This window comes from Molossus molossus, unplaced genomic scaffold (genome assembly GCF_014108415.1).
Source record: "Molossus molossus isolate mMolMol1 unplaced genomic scaffold, mMolMol1.p scaffold_m16_p_15, whole genome shotgun sequence".
NCBI classification, from domain to species: Eukaryota; Metazoa; Chordata; class Mammalia; order Chiroptera; family Molossidae; genus Molossus; species Molossus molossus.
The window spans coordinates 45,436,731-45,455,764 of NW_023425350.1; the positions used below are offsets into that span (position 1 = coordinate 45,436,731).

The 19,034-nt window shown below is 38.0% G+C and overlaps 1 protein-coding gene across 1 annotated transcript in view; it reads right to left on the reverse strand.

Annotated features, from left to right (window-relative positions):
* LOC118630792 (WD repeat containing planar cell polarity effector) overlaps positions 1 to 19,034 on the reverse strand; it is a 359,956-nt gene that overhangs the window by 14,428 nt on the left and 326,494 nt on the right. Inside the window, exon 17 of the mRNA XM_036262931.1 lies at positions 10,873 to 10,952. Coding sequence (XP_036118824.1) covers positions 10,873 to 10,952 — 80 coding nt within the window. The remainder of the gene's footprint in view (positions 1 to 10,872; positions 10,953 to 19,034) is intronic.

Sequence of the window (19,034 nt, forward strand, 5' to 3'; positions counted from 1 at the left end):
TACACAATGGAGCCATGCTGTAAGTCTGGATTATAATACTTTAGGACATCTGGATTTTTTTTTTTTAATTGCCTCTTGCGCCCTGGCCGGTTTGGCTCAGCGGTTAGAGCGTCGGCCTGCAGTCCAGAGAGACCCGGGTTCGGTTCCCGCTAAGGGCATGTACCTCGGTTGCAGTTTGTCCCCGGCCCTGGTCGGTTGTGCAGGTGGCAGCCACTCGATGTGTCCCTTTCACATCGATGTTTCTCTCTCTCTCTCTGTTCCTCTCTCTCCCTCCCACTCTACCTGAACAAAAAGTGGAAAAATGTCCTCTGGTGAGGATAAAAAAAAAAAAAAAAATTGCCTCTTGCATTTAAGTAGATAAAAGTTGAAATCTACAGTAAGATGGTTATTCTCTTCTGGAAGATTTCTAGGAGTATAAAATTAACAATCTCAGAAACTGATTCAACATTTTGTCTTCCCAATTGTTGACAAATTATTCTTATAATTAAACAAAAGTAAAACAAAACAAACTACTTTGCTTTCATTTACGTACGTTTTTTAAGAGTCTTCCATAGACCATAAAAACAGCCAGGGATACTTTGTTTAGTTTTAAGTATTAATTGTTATTCCTGTAATCTTGACATTTTTGAGCTAAACAACTTTATTTTTCAAAACTTTATTTAATAGACAGTAAGTTTCATCATGTTAGTTATTGTCAGTCTTCATGGAACTATGTCAGTTCTAGCATATAAAAGAAAATTAATTTCTCCCTGGCCAGTTTGGCTCAGCGGTTAGAGCGTCGGCCCGTGGTCCGGAGAGACCCGGGTTCGGTTCCCGCTAAGGGCACGTACTTCGGTTGCAGTTTGTCCCCGGCCCTGGTTGGTCGTGCGGGTGGCAGCGACTCGATGTGTCCCTTCACGTCGATGTTTCCCTCTCTCTCTCTTCCTCTCTCTCCCTCCCACTCTGTCTGTGCAAAAAATGGAAAAATGTCCTCGGGTGAGGATAAAAAAAAAAAAATTGAACTTCCATTTGACCCAGTGATCCCACTTCTAGGAATATACCCTAAGAAGCCTGAAACACCAATCAGAAAGAATATATGTACCCCCATTTTGTAGCAGCACTATTTACAATAGCTAAGATCTGGAAACAGCCCAAATGTCCATCAGTAGACGAATGGATAAAAAAGCAGTGGTACATATACACAATGGAGTACTATGCAGCTGTAAGAAAGAAAGATCTCTTATCCTTTGAGACTACATGGAGGGACCTAGAAAGTATTATCCTAAGCGAAACAAGCCAAACAGAGAAAGACAAGTATCATATTATATCACTTATTTGTGGAATATAATAAACATAACAGTCTGAGGAATGGGGTAGTCCCAGAGATGTGGAAGTGGGGTGCAGACTGACAATCCCCAGAAGAGGGGGTGGTGGAGGAGAGATAAACCACAGAACTTATATGCATGTATGCATGAACAATGGACATGGACAACAAAGCTGGGGACAGGGCAGGGAGGGAGGGGGAGGGGGGAAGAAGTGGGGGAAAAAGGAGAAACATCTGTAACAAAAATAAATTAATTAATTAATAAAAAAAAAATAAAGAGACTGGCGTAATGAAGTGATTGCTTCTGATTCTGGTATGTTTCGGTCTTTTAGATATATACCAGTTCTGTTTGTTTTTCTCATAACACTGCTTCATTTAGTTTCTTGTGAACTATGACAGTCCCCATCCTATAACTGTATTTATCTTAGTTTAGACGAGGGGCCCACATTATGTAAAAGACCAGATAGTAAATATTTTAGGATTTGCGGGCCGAGAGGTAAAACTGAAGATACTATCTAAGTACTTACATAACAAAAGAGAAAAATTCTACAATATTTTTATTGACGAAGTTCAAACTGCAATAATAACTGAATATAATTTATTTTGTGACACATGCCTACTAATGGGGATCAGGGCAGCATTTCATTTATTTGGGGTTCAAAGTTAGTGTTCTATGTCATTAAACTCAACTTCAAGTGTTGTCTGTCAATGCTGATCTCAGATGAGATTTTAAGTATTTCCTTTGAAAATGCCGTTTCAAACAGATAACTACAAATACTGATATCAATCCATGAACAGCATCTTATTTTATAAAATACTATTAGATTCTTCTCTTGATGTTTGACTTCTAGCATGTCATTCATTACTTTGCAGATTAATCACTTCCAATCACAGGTTAGGTAGAAGCTCCTCAATTGCATAATTGATAAGATTTTGAAATATGGAAATTTCCTTTGTATTTGCATCCAGGTCTGAAAAATGTGGCTGGAATTAAGAACAATTGTTCCAGTTTTCTGGAACTGAGTGGTTTCCTAGGATTTGGAACTTTAAGTGCTAAAACTGAGATAATTTTTTATCCTAGCTGGAACTTAGTTTAGGATCAGAAAATATATATACTTCAAAATTGTGTGGTAATATAGATCTCATTTCTTGTTTTAACTCTTGACATTACTTGTAATTCAAACATCAAAATGACTTAATTTCAGTAAAATTTCACATATAATTAACCCTTTTGCCTTTTGATTTTTGGTTTAATTCATTAAGAATTAAGTTTGCAGCCAAAGCTAATTTAAAAAGACATACAGTTAGATAATAGTGGTCAAGGTGGTTCCTATTCAGAAAAATTTCAGTCCCAACACAGAGCCAAAAGAGTCACAATAAAATTTTACCATTGCTGTTTTTGAACTTCTGCACGGAAGGGCAAGTCAGGATGTTCATTTTCTACTTTTAACAGAAATTCACAAAACTGACAAAGGGTAAGCTCAAAAGAGTAAATGAAGTGTGCCTTTGACACATGATGGATTCAGTAACACATAATAGATATTTTTTTGCCAGGTACCTGCTCATTGAATAATAAATACAACAAATAACCATAAGATGTAAACACCTTAAATTTTTACAAGCTTTATAAATTTGTCTTTTTCTCCTCCACATATATCACCATCATCAGTTGTAATACATCCTATTAGATTCCACTTTAGGTTGTACTAAATTAGTGTTTTCTCAACTTCTTTGAAGATATTCTGTTGTTTCACACATACTGTAACACACAACTAATTCTTCAGATGTTCCAAACTTGGCATTGACTCCTCAAAAAAGCAAAATCCATAACATTTGTTGACCAAAGAAAACCACTTGAAATCATTTTCCTTGTTTGTTTTTTTAAAATTATTTTTAAGTCAACTATTAATGTTGTTTGCAATGTCTTCAGTTTTTGAGCAACTATACTTGTTGAATGGCTGATAGTCTCACACAGGCTTATTTTCTCTGGACACATTTCTTTAGCTGCTATAATTAAACATTATTTAATTAACTCATCATCAGTAAATACTTTTGTTGCTTTGATAATAAATGTGGCACTCAAAAATTTACTTTAGTCATAGCCTCATATTCATTTGTTTTTGTGGATAAATTATTCTATGATGAAGCACTCCATTTTAAATTTTCTAATTTTTTTCTTTCTGACCATTGTTTGCCCATAGCCAGGGAATATTGTGATGAATCCTTTGTCTAATAATACTGGTATCTATTGGATTGTTTTGAGTAGTGTTATCGCATAATAAACACAATGCTTTGCCATGTAATTGAATAACAAAACGATCACACCCACTATGCCTTAAAAGTGTAAAATTTGAAGTCCAATTTTCTTGTTTTGATATGAGCATGCACTGGTAATAAAATTTTAAAATGTGGTATTTGGCAATATTCATGGTACTTGAAATGCTGTGGATTCATAACTGTGGTCAAGGTGGTTCCTTGTATTATAAATTACAATTACTGTGTCATTGTAATTTGCAGTGTGCCAAGCAGTCATGCAAGGGGCTCCTCAGTTTTGCCATTGTAGCATGAAAATAGCCATAAGACAATATGTAAACGATTGAGCATGGCTGTGCTCAAATACAACTTTTATTTGTAGACATTGAAATTGAATTTCATTGTCATGAAATAGTGTTGTTTTTGTTTTTTTCAAACCATTTTTTAAATGTTAGAAATCATTCTAGCGTGTGGGCTCTATGAAAACAGGGGATAGTCAAGACTTGGCCAGGCCATACTTTTTTAGTCTCTAGTCTAGATAGCCTTTTTCCAAACTCTGGTAATATTATTCTCTTTTTTTTTGAACTCTTACTTTAATTTCTATTAATTTTCTCCTTTCCATGTCATCTTAAAATTTATTTCTACTTAAATAAATAAACTGAGTGATATTCTTTAAATGAAAGATAGGTAACTTTAGCATAGGACCTAAAGCATTTAGCAGAATGCCTGGCATATTAAATGCTCAAGGATTGTTTGCTTTACTATTGACATCCTTATTGAGATTGGCCCTTAAGAGTGGTAGAGACCTGTTTAAGATTAAAACACCTTTCTAGCTTGTTTTGAAATACAGGACACAATAAAAAGTCTTTTAAAATTGAGGTATGGCCCTGGCCGGTTTGGCTTAGCAGTTAGATCAATGAGTTGCAGATTCAATTCTGGTCAAGGGCACGTACTTTGGTTGCGATTTGTACCCGGCTCTGGTTGTGGTTGTGCAGGAGGCAGCCACTCGATGTGTCCCTTTCATGTCGATGTCTCTCTCTCTGTCTGTCTCTCTCTCTCTCTCTCTCTCTCTCTCTCTGTCTCTCTGTCTCTCCGACTCTGTCTGAACAAAAATGGAAAAATGGCCTTGGGGGAGGATAAGAAAAAAAATTGAGGTATGTATATTCTATCTTTTTTTTTTTTTTATCCTCACCCGAGGACATTTTTCCATTTTTTGTACAGAGTGGGAGGGAGAGAGAGGAAGAGAGAGAGAGGGAAACATCGATGTGAAAGGGACACATCGAGTGGCTGCCACCCGCATGACCAACCAGGGCCGGGGACAAACTGCAACCGAGGAACATGCCCTTAGCGAGAACCGAACCCGGGTCTCTCCGGACCGCAGGTGGACGCTCTAACTGCTGAGCCAAACCGGCCAGGGCTGTATATTCTATCTTTAACTTATCATGTAGACTGTGATAGAAATAAATTAAATTGATATGAGAATCGCTTTCCAGGAAAACCATACTGGCTGTATCCCAGTCTTGTTAGTTTTATAGGAAGGATGCTAAATTACTGCATAATTTAAGTATCAGACTAAGAAAATTGTCAGTGTTAAGCTGACCACTGTGATGCTTTTCTTTTAAAAAGGACAGAAAATGTTAAGAACCCATATGATTCACTCATATGTGGGATATAAAACTGAAAGTGACAAATGAATAAATAAGAAAAACAAACTAATAGACACAGACAACAGTATGGTGGTTATCAGAGGGGGAGGGAAGAAGAAAGGGTAAAGAGGGTCAAATATATGATGTTGGAAGATGATTGGACTTTGGGTGATGGGCACACAATGCAACATACAGATCATGTATCAGAGAAATGTACACTTGAAATCTATAAAAAGAAATATTTGTGATCACTACCCAGTGTCTTATATCTCTTACAGAACATATCCATTAGGTCTTTTTGACTTGCACACATCCATTGTTTATGTTATTTCATCACAAATTTATTACATGAGTTTCCTCCCTAAATTCAATAAGGAGTTACTCTTACATCAGTGATACTCAGTGTGAGATAAAAACCAGTAAACTGATCTGCAAACTGTTTATTGCTGGTCTGTGAACTGTTATTATTTATGATGAAAAAAGAAAACCATGGGAAAAAGCAATTAGATAATTTTGTATATGTTTAATCTAATAAAAATTTGGACACTTTGTTTTTTAAAAATTGGTATAATTAACATATAACTTTGTATTAGTTTTAGGGCATATAACCTAATGATTTAATGTATGTTTATGTTGTGAAATCATCACAACAATATGTCTAGTTAACATCCTCACAATACATAGTCACAATTTTTTTCTTATGATGAGAAATGTTTTTTTATTCTCACCCAAGGATATTTTTTTCATTTATCTTTTAGACAGAGTAGGAGGGAGAAAGGGGGATAGAGAGAGAGGGGAGAAGGGGGGGGGGAGAGAGAGAGAGAGAGAAACATTGACGTGAGAGGGACACATCAACTGGTTGTCTCCTACACGACCTTGACCAGGGCTGGGGACAAACCGCAACCAGATATGTGCCCTTGGACAGAATTGAACCCAGGTCTCATTAGTCCGTGGGCCAATGCTCTAACCTCTGAGCCAAACTGGCCAGGGGTGATTAGAACTTTTAATACCTACTCTCTCTCTCTCTCTCTCTTTTTTTTTTTTTAAATCCTTACCCAAGGACATTTTCCACTTTTTGTTCAGGGAGAGTGGGAGGGGGAGAGAGAGAAACATCGACATAAAAGGGACACATTGAGTGGCTGCCTCCTGCATGACCCAAGCACGACCCAATCAGGACCAGGGACAAATTGCAACCAAGGTACGTGCCCTTAGCGAGAGCCGAACCTGGGTCTCTCTGGACCGCAGGTCGACGCTCTAACCGCTGAGCCAAACCAGCCAGGGCTGATGAGAACTTTTAATACCTACTCTCTTAACTTTCAAATATATAATACAGTATTATTGACTATGGTCACCTTGCTGTACATTATATCCCTATGACTTATTTATTTTATAAGTGGAAGTTAGTTTGTAACTTTTGACCACCCCTTCACACATTTTACCTACCCCCACCTCACCTCTGTCTGGCAACCACTAATTTGTTTTCCCTATCTATGAGTTTGTTTTATTTTTTAGATTCTACATATAAGTGAGGTCATATGGTATATGCCTTTCTTTATCTGACTTATTTCATTTAACGTAATGCCCTCAAGGTCCATCTGTGATGTCAGAAAAGGCAGAATTTCCCTGCATGTGTGTATGTGTGTGTGTCACATTTTCTTATCCCTTTATCCATTGATGGACACTTGGGTTGTTTCCAGGTCTTGACTATTATAAATAATGCTGCAATGAACATGGGGGTTCAGGTATCTTTATGAGTTATTGTTTTCTTTTGCTTTGGATAAATAGCAGGAGTGGAATTGCTATTATCATATGGTAGTCCTATTTTTAATTTATTGAGAAACCTCCATACTGTTTTCCACAGTGGCTGTGCTAATTTGCATACCGACCAATAGTGCACAAGGGTTCTCTTCTCTTTACATCCTTGTCAACTCTTGTCATTTCTTGTCTTTTTGATCCTAATCATTCTCATGGGTGTGTGGGTATATCTCATTGTGGTTTTGAGTTACATTTCCCTGATGATTAGTGATGTTGAGCACCTTTTCATGTATCTGTTGGTCATCTATATGTCTTTTTTTGAAAAATGTCTATTCAAATTCTCTGCCCGTTTTTTAATCAAATTGGTTTTTATTGGCTAAGTTGTATGATTCTTTATATATTTTTATATTAATCCCTTATCAGATATATGACATGCAAATGTTTTCTCCTTTTGTTTAGGTTGCTTTTTATTTTGTGGATGGTTTCCTTTGCTCTGCAGTGGCTGTGTAGTTTGATGTAGCCCCACTTGTTTATTTTTGCTTTTGTTGCCTTTGCTTTTGGTATCAAGTCCAAAATATCATCATGATGTCAAGAAGCTTAGTGCCTATATTTTCTTCTGGGAGTTTTATGGTCCCCGGTCTTATATTCAAATATTTAATCCATTTAGTTAATGTTTGTGTATGGTATAATATAGTAGTCCAGTTTTATTTTTCTTGCATTTAGCTGTCCAGTTTTCCCAGTACCATTTATTGAAGAGGTTGTCCACTTCTCATTGTATATTCTTTGCTCCTCTGTTGTAAATTAATTGGCCATATATGCTTGAGTTTATTTCTGGGCTCTCTATTTTTTTTCCATTCATCTTTATGTCTGTTTTTATGACTAATACTGTTTAGATTATCACAGCTTTGTAATATAGTTTGAAATTAGGGAATGTGATACCTCCAGCTTTGTTTTTCTTTCTCAAGATTGCTTTGGCTATTCAAGGTTTTTTGTAGTTCCATACAAAGTTTAGGATTTGTTCTATATCTGTGAAAAATGTCACTGGAATTTTCATAGGGATTGCATTGAATCTGTAGATTGCTCTGAGTAGTACAGACATTTTAACAACAATAATTCTTCCAATATATGATCATGGTTTCTCTTTCCATTTATTTGTGTCTTCTTCAATGTCTTTCATCATTGTCTCATAGTTTTCAGTATATAGGTCTTTCACCTCCCTGATTTATTTTAGGTATTTTATTCTTTTTATGCAGTTGTAATGACATTATTTCTTAATTTCTCTTTCTGATAGTTTATTAGTATATAGAAATGAAACACATTTTTGTATATTGATTTTGTATCCTAGAACTTTACTGAATTCATTTGTTATTCTAATAGTTTTTGTGTGTGTGCATGTGAAATCTTAGGGTTGTCTACATATAATATGTCATCTGCAAACAGTGCGAGTTTTGAGAGTTTTACTTCTTCCTTTCTGATTTAGATGCCTTTATTTCTTTTTCTTGTCTAAATGTTTTGACTATAACTTCCAATACCATGGTGACTAAGAGTGCAAGAGTAAAGACCTATTCCTGGTAGGTACGCAGATAGACAGGTTTGCCTTCAGGACTGCAGTGGAGCAGGGGCAGGGCCAGGTCATGAGGCTGCTTCTAGTTTCACAGTCAGATCCTTGGTTGGCTGCCAGGTTCCCACGTGGTTGGAGCTACTTCTGCATCCATAGTTGGCAGGCTTATTACTTAGGGTGCAGATCAGTGTCTCTCTTCCCAGGTCCCTGGGTAGATAAGACGGCCTCCAATGTCATGGTTGAGCAATTTGAGCTGGTCATAGGATTGCTTCCAGGTCCATAGTTGGAGCTGCATACAGTGGGCCTGTTATTGGGGTCATACACATATGGTGCCTACAAAGTCCATAGGGTTGGTAACATGACCACGAATGGATGGGGCTAGAGCCATGTCCGCAGTGGGATGGAGCTGTTCCTGAGTTTGCAGTCAGTTCTATATTCATCAAGCCTGCTACCAGGTTGTGGGCATGCCTTGTCAAAGTTTTTTTCCAGGGTCTTGGGATCCACTGGGGTGTTGCAACTTTCTACCTAGATTTTGAAGCTCTTGAAGTGGCACTTTTGTTCATGAATGGTTGCCAATTTAGTGTTTCTGTGGGGCAATGAGGACTGGGAATCTCATATATTCTGTTATGCTGCTAGTAACCATCAATTTTCAATTTCAACTTTATTGTTAGCCTTGTTGAGTACTATTAACTCTATACTTTTCTTCAAATTCAAGGGAAAACAGCCCTGGCCAGTTTGGCTTAGCAGTTAGAACACTGGCCCATGGACCAGAGAGACCCGAGTTCGGTTCCTGCTAAGGGGCACATACCTTGGTTGCAGTTGGTTGGGGTTGTGTGGGTGGCAACCACTCGATGTGTCTCTCTCATGTCGATGTTTCTCTCTCCCTCCCACTCTATCTGAAGATAAATGCAAAAACAAGAAAACAAAGTTGGAAAAGACCATTTTTTTCCCTACTGATAATCCCATATCTTTAAACTATTAATGCCAAAGGAATCACTTTAAATTGTTTATTCAAGTGTCCATCCTTTACAAGAACCATCTCATTCAAATTATGATTTCATAGGTGAGAACAACTCAAGAGTTGGAGTGACAGTATTTTGAGTCACAGTTGGGACCATATATTATATAGGCTTTGTGACATACAGTTAGTAGACCCGTTCGTAGGAAAAAAAGTTAGTAACCGCTACATGTGTGTCACTATGCAACACTTCTTTTAAAATTATTTTTCTCTCCTATCCATCTCCCTCAGATGCTAAAGTAGCTCTCATGTATTTCCTTCCCTGGGCTATCCAGAAGACAATGCCATATGCCTCTCTTGTCCTTCTCTGTGTCTTCTTTTCTTCCAGATTTTGCATTCCAAAGTCTCAAAGATTTAGTTCAGCATAACTGGCCCATTATCAGAGGGAAAGGTAAGAAAATGAGTAGGCCATGCTTAGAGTCATCTTTAGAGGACAGTGGAAAGGGGCATAGTGAGAACTTTCAAATATTAACTACGTTTTGTACCCCCCCCCAAAGAAATAGCATTTATTTTTTTTAATTATCTTTTTTGTTGAAAGTATTACAGATGTCTCCTCCTTTCTCCCCCTTACCCCCCTCCTCACTACTCCCCCACCTTCACTACACTATTGTCTGTGTCTATTTGTTATGCATATATGCATATAAATTCTTTGGTTTATCTCTTCCAGTCTCCCTCCCCTCTTCCTTCTGAGGTTCCTCAGTCTGTTCCTTGCTTCCATGTCTCCGGATATATTTTGTTAACTACTTTTGTAGTAGTTATCTATGTGTTATTTGCATATTTCCATTTGTTATGCATGTTGAAATTGTACTTTGCAGGCCACCAACTCAGCTGAATATCTTGACGGGAAGTGATTACTTTGTTACTTTGTCTTTTTTTTTTTTGGTACCAATTTTAGGGAGTATATATTACATGGTTGCCTTATAGTCTAGTACTTACTATGCACATTTCTTTCTTACTGAACTGGGCAAAACTCATGCCACTTTTCTCAGTGACTTTCAGAACCTGATTTCTCAAAGTGTAATCTTCAGGCCAGTAGCATATACATCACTTGAGAGTTTGTAGAAATTCAGAATTTGGAGCTCTATCAAGATACATCGCATGAGAATTACTATTTTAACAATATCTCCACATTTATTTGCATGCTCATTAAAATTAAGCTCTTGTTACAAGTAGATAACTTGGTATTTTACACTATACCAACCAAGACCTGTTTTATAGCACACCAACTAGAAACGCCCAGGGCTACCTTACCTTTATTCGTTTACTGAAAGCACTTGCCAGGTATAATGCTGTTTTTTGTTATACTTTGAATACTTTGGATTGTGGATACCATTACCTCTTTTAATGCAGGCCTTATCCATCAAAGATTCAGCACAAGTGTCCTTTTCAAGTTCATTACTTCTGTCAAATACTTGTCTGTTGTGTAGGTTGTTTTTGTTTTTTTAATTGGGAAAAGGATAAAAAATAAAATTATATAGTTAAATATGTTATAGATTTTTAAATGTTGAATATTTTCAAACTTCTGAAGTTTTAAAAAATGTAAAAATTTCATCAGAACCTTTCAATAATTTAATCATTTAAATACATAATGTTAAAAACATTGAAAATTGGTTTTAATTTTACCACCATTAACTATTTTACAGGATATTTTGAAGAGCATTAAATCCAACTTTAATGTACAAATAAAATATTTTACACATACAGTTTTCAAGAATGTCATATAATTTGAATCATACATTATAAATGTTTATGACTGGCTTCTGTCACTCAGTAGAATGCCCTATTATTCATCCAAGATGTTACATGTATCAGTAGTTTGTTACTTTTTATTGCTGAGTAGTATTTTATTGTATAAATGTATCAGTTTGTTTATTCACCTGTTGAAAGATGTTTATTTTCCCAGGTTTTGGCACTTACGAGTAAAATGGCTATAAACAGCCATGTACAGGTTTTTGTGTGACATGAAAATTTGCTCTAGAGAAATGAAAGCTCAAGAATCGCATTGTTGGATTACATGATAAATACATGTTGAACTTTGTAGGAAACTATTAGACCTTTTTTCCAGGATGGCTGTACCATTTTGTGTTCTCACCAGCAACGTATGAGAGTCCCAGTTACTCTGAATACTAACCAGTGCTTGTACTGTCAGTAGTTTTTATTATAGATATTCTAATAGGTGTGCAGGGGTATCTCATTATGGTTTTCATTTATTTATTTATTTATTTTATCCTCACTCGAGGACATTTTTCCATTTTTTGTTCAGGTAGAGTGGGGGGGAGAGAGAGGAACAGAGAGAGAGAGAGAAACATCGATGTGAAAGGGACACATCGAGTGGCTGCCACCCGCACAACCGACCAGGGCTGGGGACAAACTGCAACCGAGGTACATGCCCTTAGCGGGAACCGAACCTGGGTCTCTCCGGACCGCAGGCCGACGCTCTAACCGCTGAGCCAAACCGGCCAGGGCTCATTATGGTTTTAATTTTGCATTCCCCTCATGGCTGATGATGTTGAATATTTTTTCGTGTGCTTAGTTGTCATCCATATATTTCCTTATTAAAGTGTCTGTTCAAGTTAAGTCTTCTGCCCTATTTAATTGTTCTCTCTCTCTCTCTCTCTCTTTCTCTCTCATTGTCGAGTTTTCAGAGTACTTTTTGTCTTCTGGACACAAATACTTTATCTGTTATGTGATTTGCAGGTATTTTCCTAGCATGTAGCTTGTCTTTTCATGCTCATAACAGTGTCCTTTGAAGAGCAAAAGTCAATGAAGTCCATCTTACCAGTTTTAGTTTTGTTTTTATCTTCAGTCAAGGATATATTCATTGATTTTGGAGAGGGAGGAAGGAAAAGAGAGAAAAACATCTATCAGTTGCCTCCCGTAGGTGCCAAATTGGCAACTTAGGTATGTGCCCTTACTGGGAATTAAACCCACAACCTTTTAGTGTACCAGACGATTGCTCCAACCATCTCAGCCACCTGAACAGGGCCATCTTACCAGTTTTTTTTTTTTTTTTTAATCCTCACCCGAGGACATTTTTTCATTTTTTGTTCAGATAGAGTGGGAGGGAGAGAGAGAGAAACATCGACGTGAAAGGGACACATCGATCGGCTGCCACCCGCACGACCCAACCAGGGCTGGGGACAAATTGCAACCGAGGTACGTGCCCTTAGCGGGAACCAAACCTGGGTCTCTCTGGACCGCAGGCCGACACTCTAACTGCTGAGCCAAACCGGCCAGGGCCTTACCAGTTTTTTAATGGATCATGCTTTTAGTGTCAAATCTGAGAATTCTTTCACTAATTCCAGATCATGAAAATTTCCTATGTTTTTTCCTAAAAGTTTTATAGTTTTACATTTTATATTTTGATATATGATTCATATATTTTTTTAGTTGTTGTTAATTCTCATTTGAGGATATTTTTCCGTTGATTTTTAGAGAGAGTGGAAAGGAAGGGGGGAGAGAGGGACAGAGAGACAGAAACATCAACGTGAGAGAGACAACATGAATTGGTTGCCTTCTGCATGACCCCAACCAGGTCCAGGGATCGAACCTGAACCAAGGTACATGCCCTTGACCGGAATCGAACCTGAAACCCTTTGGTCAGTGGGCTGATGCTCCAACCGTTGAGCCAAACTGGCCAGGGCTATGATTCATTTTGAGTTATGATTCATTTTGAGTTAATTTTTGAATAAGGTGTTAGGTTTAATTTAGGGTTCATTGTATTTACACTTAGATGTTCAGTTGTTCCAGTACCATTTGTTGAAGAGCATACTTTCTCCATTGAATTGCCTTTATACTTTTGTCAAAAAGGAGGTGGGTATATTACTTATGGGTTTATTTTGGGGTTCTCTGTTCTGTTTCATTAATCTATGTTATATCCTTTTGCTAATGTCACAACTTCTTGATTAATATAGCCTTATAGTAGGGAATCACAAACCACAGTTCATGAGCCAAATGCAGCCATGCCTATTTTGTATTGAGATCTACCCACATCCATTCATCTGCACATTGTCAAGGACTGCTTTCTTGCTACAGAGGCAGATTCATATAGCTGTGACAGGGACTATAAGACCTGCAAAACTCAAAATGTTTACTAAAACGCCCTTCCCAGAAAATGGTTACTGACTCCTGCTTTATTATTTTTTCTTTTTGACTCTTAATCAATTTATTAATTTATTTTTGTTACAGATGTTTCTGCTTTTATTCCCCATTGACACCTCCTCCCCATATCCTCCACCTTAAACCTGGCTCTGTTGTCCGTGTCCGTCGGTTATGCGTACATGCATATGAGTTCTGTGGTTTATATCTGCCCTCCCCCCACTACCCTCTCTTCTGAGGGTTGTCAGTCTGAACCCTACTTCCATGTCTTTGGGTCTACCCTATTCCTCAGAATGTTATGTTCATTATATTCCACAAATAAGTGAGATCATGTGATATTTGTCTTTCTCTGCTTGGCTTGTTTCGCTTAGCATAATACTCTCCAGATCCCTCCATGTCGTCTCAAAGGATAAGAGATTTTTCTTTCTTACAGCTGCCTACTCCATTGTGTATATGTACCACTACTTTTTTATCCATTCGTCTACTGATGGACATTTGGGCTGTTTCCAGATCTTAGCTATTATAAATAGTGCTGCTATGAACATGGGGGTACATATGTTCTTTCTGATTGGTGTTTCAGGCTTCTTAGGGTATATTCCTAGGAGTGGGATCACTGGGTCAAATGGCAATTCAATTTTTAATTTTTTTGAGGTAACACCATATTGTTTTCCATAGTGGCTGCACCAGTCTGCATTCCCACCAGCAGTGTACTAGAGTCCCCTTTTCTCCACATCCTCACCAACACTTGTTATTTGATGATTTGTTGATGGCGGCCATTTTGACAGGTGTGAGGTGATACCTCATTGTTGTTTTAATTTGCATCTCTCTGATGATTAGTGATGTTGAGTATTTCTTCATATGTCTCTTGGCCATTTGTATGTCCTATTTGGAGAGGTGTCTATTTAGGTCCTCTGCCCATTTTTTAATTGGGTTCCTAGTCTTCCTTTTGTTGAGTTGTATGAGTACTCTATATATTTTGAAAATTAACCCCTGATATATCATTGGCAATTATGCTCTCCCATACAGTGGCTTGCATTTCCATTTTGATGGTATTTCTTTTGCTGTGCAGAAGCTTTTTAGTTTGATATATTCCCATGTGTTCATTTTTTCCTGTGTTTCTGTTGCCTTAGGTGATGTATCAGTGAAAATTCTGCTGTGTATGATGTCTGAAATTTTGTTGCCTACATTTTCTTCTAGGATTTTTATGGATTCATGAGTCACATTTAAGTCTTTATCCATTTTGAGTTTATTCTTGTGTATGGTGTAAATTGATGGTCTAGTTTCATTTTTTTGCATGTAGCTGTCCAATTTTCCCAACACCATTTATTAAGGAGGCTGTCTTTACTCCATTGTATGCTCTTGCCACCTTTGTCAGATATTAATTGAGCATAATGTCTTGGGTTCATTTCTGGGTTCTCTGTTCTGTTCCACTGGTCTATATGCCTGTTCTTGTGCCAGTACCAGGCTGTTTTGATTACAGTAGCTTTGTAGTATAACTTGATATCTGGTATTGTGATCCCACCTACTTTGTCCTTTTTTTACCAAGATCGCTGTGGCTATTCAGGGTCTTTTTTTTGGTTCCATATGAACTTTTTTGTTTTTCTTTTTTTATCCTCACCCAAGTACATTTTTCCATTTTTTATTCAGATAGAGTGGGGCGGAGAGAGAGGAAGGGAGAGATAAATATCGATGTAAAAGGGACACATCGAGTGGCTGCCACCCTCACGACCCAACCAGGGCCGGGGACAAACTTAGCGGAGTACATGCCCTTAGCGGGAACAGAACCCAGGTCTCTCTGGACCACAGGCCAATGCTCTAACTGCTGAGCCCAACCAGCCAGGGCTCCATATGAACTTTTGAGGTATTTGTTCTAGTTCTGTGAAATATGTCGCTGGTATATTTTTTTTCTTTATTAATTTTTTTTTTTAGAGAAGAAGAGAGAGGGAGAGAGAGATAGAAACATCAGTGAGAGAGAACATCAACTGGCCGCCTCCTGCATGCCATCCATTGGGGTTTTGGCCTACAACCTGGGCATGTGCCCTGATGGGGAATCAAACCAGCAACCTGGTGCATGGGTTGATGCTCAGCCACTGAGCCACAGCAGCTGTGCAGTGATTTGGTATTTTTTAAAAATTCCTTTGAGTTCCTTTTGACACCAAGATATATTTCAATAATTTCAGCCCAGTTCATACCAAATCTGCTTTTTTTCCCTTTAATCTTTATTGTTGAATGTATTACAGATGTTCCTTATTTTTCTCCCATTAACCCACTCCTCCCCACTCTGGTACCCCTCTTGCCTTTCCCACACTGTTGTCTGTGTTCATTGGTTATGCATATATGCATATAGGTTCTTTGGTTTATTTATTACCATCCCCCCAACCCTCCTTCCTTTTGAGATTTATCAATCTAGCAACCAATTAATCCCTTCACCTTTTTCACCCATTCCCCCAAATCCCCTCCCATCTGGCAACCAACAAAATGTTCTCTATATCTATGAGAATGTTTCTGTTCTGCTTATTCATTTTGTTTGTAGATTCAATTGTTGATAAATATGTATTCATTGCCATTTTGTTTGCTCATATTTTTTATCTTTTTCTTCAAAAAGACCCTTCAACATTTCAGATAATAATGGTTTCGTGGTGATGAACTCCTTTAGCTTTTTCTTGTCTTGGAAACTCTTTATATGGCCACGGATTCTAAATGACAACGTTGCAGGATAGAGTAACCTTGGTTGTAGGTTCTTGCTTTTCATCACTCTGAATATTTCTTGCCACTCCCTTCTGGCCTGCAAAGTTTCTTTTGAGAAATCAGCTGACAGTCTTATGGGAACTCCCTTGTAGATAACTAACTGCTTTGCTCTTGGCTGCTTTTAAGATTCTCTCTTTGTTGATGAATGTGTGTTGGTGTGGGCCTCTTGGGGTTCATCTCATTTGGGACTCTCATTTGGGGCTTTCTGGACTTGTATGTCTGTTTCCTTCACCAAGTTAGGGAAGTTTTCTGCCATTATTGTTTCAAATAGGTTTTTGATTTCTTGTTCTCTCTCTCCTGTCTCTCAATATGCGAATGTTGGCATGCTTAAAGTTGTCCTTACACTCTCCTCATTTTTTTTGGATTCTTCTTTCTTTTTGCTGTTCTGATTGGGTGTTTTTTGCTTCCTTGTATTCCAAATCGATGGTTTGCTTCTTGGCTTTACCTACTCTACTATTGAATCTGTGTAAATTATTCTTTATTTCTGTTAGTGCCTCCTTCATTTCTTACTGTGCATCCTTCATTACTGACTGGTCCTTTTTTATGCTCTTGAGGCCCTCACTAAGTTTGCTGAGGTTCTTACTAAGTTCATTGAGCATCCTTATAAGCAGTATTTTGAACTCAGCATCTGTTAGGTTGCTTATCTCCATTTCACTTAGTTCTTTTCCTGGGGTTTTGTTCTGTTCTTTCATTTGGGACCTATTTCTTTGTCTCCTCATTTTGGCTGCCTCCCTGTGTTTGTTTCTATGTATTGCTTAACGAGAGATATCGGGGAGACCAGATGCTGCTTATTTGAAAGAATTTAGGAAAACCTGAAGCAGGATCCAAGACAGGCCAATCCTATAGTTAAGCAACTGGCAACAGCTTGGGTGGGCCTGAAAGTTGGGTGGGGCAGGGCCTCAGGGAATCACCAGGGCGGTGCAAACAGTGTGAGCCAGGTGCTGAAGTCCCAAATATGGCAGCTGTCTGCCACCCAAGGGAAGGGCTCACCAAAGGAACAAAGGCCTCTGACAGCACGTTTGTCCCGGAGAAAGCCCCCTCTCTAGCCCTCGCTCCAGTGCCAAACAGCTCATTCTTCCCTCTATGTGTCTGGTGCCCCTTGAGCTGCCTCTCCTCCAAGCTTAGAGGGAGTGAGTCAGAAAAGTCCATGTGCGGGCCCTTTAAGAGGAGCTGTCTGGGGCTCCAGCTGCCTCAGCCTCCCTGAGCCCCAGTTCCCACTGGTGTTTTCAGCCAGAAGTTATGGGGACTTCTCTTCCTGGTACTGGAACCATGAGCGGGGCACCTGTTGTGGGATGGGGACCCCTCCATCCTCAGGGAGGACCTTCCCAGCTGAGGTACCCTCCTGATTTTTATCCGCCACACGTGGGTGTGGGGCCAGCCTGTTGCGCCTCTGCCCCTCCTACCAGACTGAATCCTGCTTTAGAAAAAGTCTAAGATCATGCATGATTCCTCCAACATTATTTTCCTTTTTCAAAAATATTTTTAAAATTTTTCTTTGTCTTTCTATATAAATTTGGGATCAGATTGTTTGTATCTATTAAAAAAACCAAAAAAACAAAAACCTCCTGGGATGTTGATTAGAATTGTGTTAAATCTTTAGATCAGTTTGAAGACAGCTGACATCTTTACTATGTCAAGTCTTCCAATTTTTAAACATGGTATGTGTCTCCATTTATTTTGGTTTTCTTTAAACAGTGTTTTATAGTTGGCATACAGATTTTGTATGTTTTGTTAAATTTTTACCTAAGTAATTTATTTTAGAGCTTTTGCAAAACTTAAAATTTTTCATGTCCAATAGTATACAGAAATACAATTGACTTTTGTGTGTTGGCTGTATATCCAGTTACCTTACAAACTCACTTATTAGTTGTATGAGTTTTTGTAGCTTCCATAGGATTTTTATGTAGACAATCACGTTGTCTGCAAATAGTGATGATTTTACTTTCTCTTGACCAAGCTGTATGGTTTTTTCTTTCGTTGTCTCGACTTGTTGCACTGACTAAGACTTTCAGCACAAGGTTGTATAAGGATGGTCAGAGTGGACATTTTTGCTTTGTGTCTGGCTGTGTTCCTAATATTAGGGGTGAAACAGTCAGTCTTTCTCTATCAAGTATGATGTTAGCTGTAGTATGTTTTTTTTGTTTGTTTTTTTGTAGCTGCTCTATGTAGACTGAGGAAGCTCATTATTTTTGGTTTTCTGAGTTTTTTTTTTTTTTTTAAATCATAAGTAAGTTTAAATTTGGTCAGATGGTTTTATTCGCACCATTTTAGTTCATCCAATCAACTAATTGTTCTTTAATATGTCCGTATAGTAGCAGATTTCGTTGATTGATTTTTGAATATTGAATGAGCCTTGCATTCCCAAGAGAAACCCCACTTTATCACAGTATATTTTTCTTTTGATATATTAATGAATTTAAATCTGAGAAGGGACATGCAAAGCTTGGTGTACCTTGAACCATAGGTAACAGACCAATAGGTTGGTCTATAAGGAAAAAGTATTACATGGTAGTGTCAGGACATTTCAGGTCCCATTTAGAGGATTTTCCCACTGATCTTCCGTATCTGCAGAAGGTAGTTCAGCACCCCTCTCCAGCTCTGTTTTAAGTTTTACATGAAATAACAAAACCAGACCCGACTATTTAGCTGTAA